At 44.0% G+C, this 8,177-nt stretch overlaps 1 protein-coding gene across 1 annotated transcript in view; it reads left to right on the plus strand.

Moving 5' to 3' along the window:
- LONP2 (lon peptidase 2, peroxisomal) overlaps nt 1–7,560 on the plus strand; it is an 87,295-nt gene extending 79,735 nt beyond the window's left edge. The window contains 2 exon segments of the mRNA XM_060253746.1: nt 2,947–3,137; nt 5,522–7,560. Of these exon segments, the coding sequence (XP_060109729.1) occupies nt 2,947–3,137; nt 5,522–5,743 (413 nt within the window). The 3' untranslated portion in view covers nt 5,744–7,560.
- The last annotated feature ends 617 nt before the right edge of the window (nt 7,561–8,177 follow it).

Genomic DNA, 8,177 nt, shown 5'->3' on the forward strand with positions numbered 1-8,177 from the left:
CATCAGCAGAGAGCATGCGAGGAAGCCTTGGGCATCACTTACAGGGCGCTTGAAACACCTCTTGTTCCAGCCTCCTGCCTGAGACTGCAGGAGCAGATACTTATCGAATACGTACCAAATACGTTGCGGGCCAAAATACATTTCTGGTGGGCAGGGCTGGTCAACTCTTAAATCTCCATCACCGGTTAGTCTGGATAGGCTAGTCTGGTTTGCCCTAGCCAAAGAAAGCACCCTGAAAGTCCTCACCTGGAGTATTGTGTTCAGTTTTGGGCACCACATTTTAAGAAGGACATAGACAAGCTGGAATGAGTCCAGAGGAGAGCGACAAAGATGGTGAGGGGCCTGGAGACCAAGTCCTATGAGGAAAGGTTGAGGGAGCTGGGCACATTTACCCTGGAGAGGAGGCAGCTGATATGATCACCATCTTCAAGTACTTGAAGGGCTGTCCTATAGAGGATGGTGTGGAATTGTTTTGTGTGGCCCCAGAAAGTAGGACCAGAACCAACAGGTTGAAATTAAATCAGAAGAGTTTCCAGCTCAGCATTAGGAAGATCTTTCTGACAGTTAGAGCAGTTCCTTAGTAGAACAGACTTCCTTGGGAGGTGGTGGACTCTCCTTCCTTGGAGGTTTTTAAACAGAAGCTGGATGGCCATCTGATAGCGATGCAGATCCTGTGAATTTAGGGGGAAGTGTTTGTGAATTTCCTGCATTGTGCAGGGGGTTGGACTAGATGACTCTTGGGGAGATCCCTTCAAATTCTATGATGCAGAAGGAAGAACACTTAACATCAGCATACACCCATGTGCTGTCATTTATTCGCTATTGATATGTCACATTCTGACACAATCCAGAACGAATGCAAACTCCTCATAGGAAATTCATAGCTGCACAGTACTTTCCCCAGTCAGTTGTGGTTTTGTACATGTTTCTAATCCTCAGAACATATTCACAATCATTTGGCTATGGTATGGCTTTGTTGGGACGGAACACCAAGCTGTGATATGGCGTTACATGGAGTTTTGTGCGATTCTTCCTTCTCCTCTCGTGAGCAGTGAGCTAATCAATTAACTGATTTCCTAGGGAAGAAAAACAGTTTGCCTGCTCATCTGAGACAAAGGATTATGGCTTGCATTCCTCTTGCAAGCCAGGGTTTGTTCCCAGTTTGCAGGGCAAATACACAAAACGGTTTGCCACGGAAGCAAAAGTAACCAGTTGGCCTGCCGCCTGGGCATGGGAGGAGGGATGAGAATGTAGCGCACGCTTCCTCAATTTCCCCCAGTCTCATTCTCATAATGAAGACCTTGAGCAGTCTGGGGCCGATGTATCTACGGCATTGTGCAGGGGGTTGGGCTAGATGACCCTGGAGGTCCCTTCCATGATTCTATGACCACATCCTCCACTATGAACCCGGAAGGGCGTTACGCTCCACTGGTTGGAATCTGCTGGTGATCCCTGGCCCCAAAGAGGTCCGGCTGTCCTCAACAAGGACCAGGACTTTTTCAATCCTGTCCCCGACTTGCCAGAAGATATTAGGGCCCTGCGGGAGCTTTTACAGTTTCCCGGGGCCTGTAAGGCAGAGATGTTCCACCAAGCCCTTTGCATGAGGACAGCAATGGTTGCCGTGCCGGCACCTTTTCCTCCCCACCCCCTCTTGGGGGATCCCCCCACCCCCGATGTGATGTGATGACTGAATAAAAGCACTTTAAAGACACCATCAGGGTTTGTAAAAGACACCATCAGGGTTTGTAATCTTTTCAATGTAACTGATTTTATATATATGTATTTTTTAAATGTTGTACATCGCCCAGAGCCGGGCATTAGCTGGGCTCGGGCCATTCATCAAACGCAATAAATAATAATAATGACAAACCTTGTCTGGCATCTAAGCCTCAACCAAGTCCTTGTGCGACCAGCAGTTGCCGTGTTGTGCTTATTGTTCTCTGTTGCATTTTGAGTTTGTGATTCCTCTCCGCTTGGTGAATTCATATAAATTTTTAAAACAGATTATAAAATGCCATAATATTAAGCAGCTAATAGAACTGCCTGCTCTGTTCCGTATCTTAAAGAATGAATGAACATCACCACTGATCGCTGGCTTTTTATTATCTCTGAGGAAATGTTTAGACATTGCATTCTTCCTGCGTTTTTTACAAGCCACACTAACCTTGTCACTTTCTCCAGTTCACTCCCCCGCCCCTGCCCCCATCCAGACTGTGTAAACACTTTATGGCAAATTCATCTCTCTCTGCCTAAGACCTGCATGTGCTTTGTGGGGATGACAATACTCATCTGCCTCCCACCGCCCTGTAAGGATGCTGAAATAATGAAATTATTTCAGGAGGTGGTGGTGGCGGCTGCAAGCATAAAAAGCTTCAAGAGGGTATTAGATAAACATATGGAGCAGAGGTCCATCAGTGGCTATTAGCCACAGCATTTTGTTGGAACTCTGTCTGGGGTAGTGATTCTCTGTATTCTTGGTGCTTGGGTGGAGCCACTGTAGGGTTTCTAGTGTCCTGGCCCCACTGATGGACCTCCTGATGGCGCTTGATTTTTTTGGCCACTGTGTGACACAGTCTTGGACTGGATGGGCCATTGGCCTGATCCAACATGGCTTCTCTTTTGTTCTTCATTAGAAGCACCATAGCCACTTAGGCAGTATGTTATGTAGCCTATATGTTATTCTTCCATGCATGAGTATTTATGCTGCTGTTACAGAAGTACATCTGAAGAAGTTAAGGCTCACTGCCACAGCTTATCGGTGCAGGTGTTTTTCTTCCCTTTCTCTCAAATTTCCTTTCACATTCATCGCTGCCAAATGGAACAAATGCTAGGAATTCAAATCCTCTGGTGGGGATGGTAAGGAGTGGTGTTGTGTATATGCAGAAACACCGCAGGTTTGGATTTTCCATACTGATTCTCTCCCCCCTCCCTTTCTCTTTCTTAAAGCTTCTGGAAGTTTTGATCTCCTTGACAACACAGACATCCATCTGCACTTCCCAGCTGGAGCCGTCACAAAAGATGGACCATCTGCTGGCGTTACCATAGTAACCTGCCTTGCTTCACTTTTCAGTGGGCGGCTGGTGCGTTCGGATGTAGCCATGACGGGAGAAATTACACTAAGAGGCCTGGTTCTTCCAGTAAGTATTGTTTGGAGAGAATTATATCGTTGAGCCTTTCTCACACTTGCGCACAATGAGAGTTTTAATTCCAATCTTTATTGTAAGCCACATAGCCGGGCTTGTTATATTTCATTCCTAGACAGCCTCTTGTAATCCTCTGCTATAGTTCACACACACTTGATGTTTAAAAAAACAACAACTCAAAACAAACCCCGCTCTGCATTAGAAAGCTAGTAATCTGCCATGGGTGGTGTTTGGAAGAGAAGAGATTTCTTCCAGCGGCGGGGTTTCAGCTGGCCTAATTTGAAACCATGAACACATCCAGGGCATTTTTTGAGCAGGAACGCAATTCTGGCTGGCTTGGTGTCAGAGGTGTGGCCTAATATGCAAATGGTCAGGATGTGGCCCAATATGCAAATAAGTTCCTTGTTCTACAGAAAAAACCCAGGACACATAATTAGTTGGAGCCTTTCTTTGAAATAGCCCTTTTTGGAAACAATTATCTGATTTCTTCCTCTTCCATGTGGATGGCAGATCAGTGACATCCCAGGTCTTTACTCCATCAAGAACTGAAAATGTTAAATTGAGAAGTGTCTAAACTTCCTGAGTTCATGAAGTATCTTCCAAACCATGGAAGTTCTATCATGTGGGGATGGGGGACTCTCAAACTTGGATTGATTGATGGGGAAGATGTTTGAGATTCTTCTCTGAGTGACAGAAGCACAACATACAGAAAGAAGCTTAAACTACGGATTGAACAGAACACCCAGGTATAATTTCGCATTCACCCAGGAAGCAACATGCTGCGGCCCCAAGTCTTGTCTTGCGTGGTGAGAACAGCATCACAAATGCCTATTGCTTTTTCATCCTCGAGATGTCCCACAAATCCTAACTGAGACATACACAACCTGTGAAGATGGTCTGAGAAGCCCTGATGATGGGCTGTGGTGCAAGTATGACCGGTGTCAAGTTGTGCAGGCCTTTCTTCACTGCGCTTTACCCACAGCCCGGCTGATTTCAAACTAGGAGAAAATGCTTCCACGTTGGAAAGCCGTTGGAGGCCAGGCAAGGGGAAGGCTTTGGCTGCGCTCACATGCCCCTTCCTTTTTATAGACAAGGCTTGGGCCCCAAGGAGCATGACTGCCTCTTCACATCCAGTTTGGTCCTCCATGTCTTTTGATATACTGGAGCCAATATAAGTGGGATAGAGGAGTAGCATCTTTGTCCCTTCCCTCTTCCAAATCCTTCAGAAAGGCTATACCCATCTCATCCTGCTTAGGTTATTATACAGTTAAAGCCACACACGTCAGAGGTTTTTTTGTGTTTCTGGGAATGCAGATTTCTAACCAGGATACCCAAATTAAGACTATCAGTCATCAATTTGGTTCATAGGGTTTTTTTCCTATTTAATAATAAAAAGGTATTGACGTGATCTGGAATTTTCAGGCCAGAAATAACATGACCAAGGACCCAGAAAATGGTAGGGCTGATATATTAGCTACAGGAGAGAGATACAGAATTACATTAGGGTCCAAAGATGCGAGTTCCCTTTCCTGTATGTGTGTAGCAATGAGGGCTAGAAACTTGCTTTCAAAACGGAAGCCAAGTGGCCCAAGATGCAGCATTGCTACTCAAGGTATTGTCAGGAACAGCTTCCAACCAAGTATATAGCATGTGATTGAAATGGGTGGTTCTGCAGCCTTGTCAGCAAGTGAGGAAAACTCAAAAGTATCGCCAAACAAATGATTGTGCTCATTCAGCTGCATTTTATACCTGCACTATATTCGTGCTCAGAAGGTTCTGTAGCAGGAGTGTCAGACTCATTTGTTATGAGGGCCGGATCGGACGTAAATGAGACCTTGTCGGGCTGGACTGGGTTATGTCGGGCCGGGCCATGTGTGTACCTATTTAAGATTAGGTAGCAGAGATATAAACTTTTTCAAGGACACAAACAACTAAAGAATTTTTAAAAACAAACCTTAAAACATTAGCACTTGTTGGTCTTAAAGGTGCTTTCTTTGTACTTCTCCCATGGGATCCAGGGAACTGGGCAAAGGAAGCTCTGGCTCTTTCCTTCCTTCCCCAGGGGACTAGGAGGAGGAGGAGTCTCAACCAATAGAGAAAATCGAGGTTTTGCTCTGTAGCTCCGATGCAATTGAGTAAGCCTTGTAAAGCAAGCTGAGGTACAGAAGGAAGCAGACAAGAGCCAGTTGCCTGATTTGGCCTTCAGGTCACATGTTTGACACTCCTCTTCTGTAGTGTGTTGCATTTATAGCAAGTCAGGGGCAATGGGGCAGATTTTTGACACAGGAATAACCCAAACTTGGAAGTTAACTTTGCTGAAAGCCTCCCACCTAATCTCTCAGCTTCCTTTCCCCTTCCATTCCTTGTCTTTAAAACAGGTTGGTGGGATTAAGGATAAAGTTCTAGCTGCACACAGAGCCGGGCTGAAGAGAATTATCATTCCCCAAAGAAACGAAAAAGACCTTGAGGAAATCGCAGCCAATGTGCGGCAGGATCTGGATTTTGTGATGACGAGCTGCCTAGACGAAGTTCTTAACGCTGCTTTCGAGGGGGGATTTTCAGCCAAGACTGGACTTGATCACTTCAGTAGCAAACTTTAAGCAGGTTGACCAACTCAAGCTCACACAGAGAGCAAAATGCGAAGCTGATTTTCATGTGCCGGGCTATACAAATGAGAGTATCGAAGCAGGGCCATTAGCCATCAGATTTTTATGGCTAAGGGTTACCGTTCACCGGAACCCCTGTAAATCTGCCAGCCATTCATATTGGCCTTAATATGTATTAACGGGAAATAGTTTATGGAGATTAGATTTCAACACCAACTTCTTAATGACGATGATTATTCCTTTAAGATATGGAGGAGTAGACTTCTACGGGAGCAAAAGAGCACTATTCAATCACAGGAGCCTGCAGGAAATCATTGCCTAATAACATTGATTCTGGCTTCTTTCCCCTAGAAAGCTCAAGATAATTTCTTACCTACTTGGATTTCAAAGATGTAGTTAAATTGTCATTATATTAGGCAACAATGTAGTTCACTTAAAAAAAAAATCCTGGAGAATTTAATGCAAATGATTGGTACAGAACAGGCCTTGCTGGCAAGTACTGAGGATATAAGCTTGCTTGTTTGTTTCCGGTAAGATGATTTACAAAGAAAGGGGTTGGGGGGGATTCCTGAAGTGGCTACAATCAACACCTACAATTCTCAGGATCTAGGAGCAAAAGTAAACTATATACTGGAAGCAAAACACCATCATGATAGTGTCTGCAGAGTTTGGCATCTCCTACTGTTGATCCACCTTTGTTTCAAATTATACATGGATATGTTAATCCCATTTCACTGGGCAGAGGAAGCGTCTTATTTTGTACAACAGATAAGTTGCCTCAGTTGTGCTGGCGAGGTTTTTAAAAAAAATTAATTTGAGAATGATTCTTTCTAAAGAGAGCTGTAAACTTCAGAGGCCCCGACCCAGAAAAGATGGGTGGTACAAGGTGCAAAGGCTGCCTTCTGTGTGGGTGGAAAGATCCTCCAAGTGATACACAGAAGGAATGAAAAGTAGCAGTCACAGAAGAGGCAGGCAGGCAGGGTGTTGTGAAAAGGGAGTAACTCTTCACACAGACAACCTCAAGATACCAAGCCTCCTTTATGCCAGCTGATGCACAAAGGCGTATGCAGATACAGGCTTGTTAGTGAAGCAACAGCTGTTGTGTCTGAGTGTGAGATTAGACACATACAGAAGAGAGGGGAGCTTCCAACGGCATGCAGAAGCAAGTTTGGACCTGGGGTATTCTTAGAGCAGGTCCATGCCTGATCTTAATGGAAGAGTGGTAAGAATTTCCATGTGTGAATGCGTCCTCTGCAAAGGCAGTCTGAATTATTCTTGTCAAAATGTCCAAGTTTCTAAAACAGGGATGGGGGAGGCTGGGGACAGAAACAGTTTGTTAGGTCTCCAGGGGAACAGGTGGGCCACAGCATGAAACCAGAAGCTGGGCTAGATGAACCATTGGTTAATGTAGAAGGGCTCTTATGCCTTTTGAGTTAAAGCACCACCACTTAATAGGCCACAAAATATGATCACTGAGAACTTAAAATTTGCAACTTGGTAGATAACGTCTTTCTGAAGCACACAGAGCTGGGTTTGACATATTCGTTGGAAGTCCAAAGAGGAAAAACCCAACCCAAATAAGAATTAGGCCACGAAAAGCCTGAGAGAAACCAAAATGAACACAATGCTAAAAAGCGTACAGAAATTAAAACAAAAATTAATACATAAACTGTATTTTTAATATGAAACAATAAAAACAGGCTTAAAACAATAGCTGTATAAAACAGCTTGGGTATTTTATGTATACACACAGCAATTACTTTAACCCTCTTAATTTTTTGTTCCACATTAAGTTTATATGTTCCTTTTGGTTTTTGTTTTACTTTCTGTATTATTTTTAGCACTGTATTCACTTTGGTTTGGTTTGACACAACCTTCTGGTCACCACATTCATTGAAATGCCAAATCATTTTTATTTAAGACTCTGCAATGCTCCCCAAAGCAACAATTACTTCGGCTTTCCTTCAACTGAACATGCAAACAGCACTACTGAACTTTGTAATCAAGCACATAAGTTTTTAATCAGTGGTATTTTTTTTTTTAAAAAAAAACCATGCAGATTACAGGCATGCGTTTCAACCACTCTGGATGCTTTACTACGTTGGATTATTTTTCACTGTATTTTATTTATTGCTTTCAGCTGTTCATGCTCCCTTCCCTCACACACACAGGAGTCATGCAAGTCTATTCCAGCCGAGCATAGCAAAGAGCTTCCAAAGTCATAACCTCATCACACCAGGAGGAATTTGATCAATGCAAGATTGCAACTGATACTGGTGGGGGGTCAAGTTTGCTAGGAGTGTTTTTGACAAGTCCACTAGTGGGGAGATGGGGGAAGAATGCTCTTGCTTGCAAATGGGGCCCATTTAAGCATGCCAGCTGCATTTCCCACTCAGCCACTTTCAAAAAAAGCTTCCCCTTTATACTG

The sequence above is a fragment of the Heteronotia binoei genome, chromosome 14, assembly GCF_032191835.1.
Source record: "Heteronotia binoei isolate CCM8104 ecotype False Entrance Well chromosome 14, APGP_CSIRO_Hbin_v1, whole genome shotgun sequence".
NCBI classification, from domain to species: Eukaryota; Metazoa; Chordata; class Lepidosauria; order Squamata; family Gekkonidae; genus Heteronotia; species Heteronotia binoei.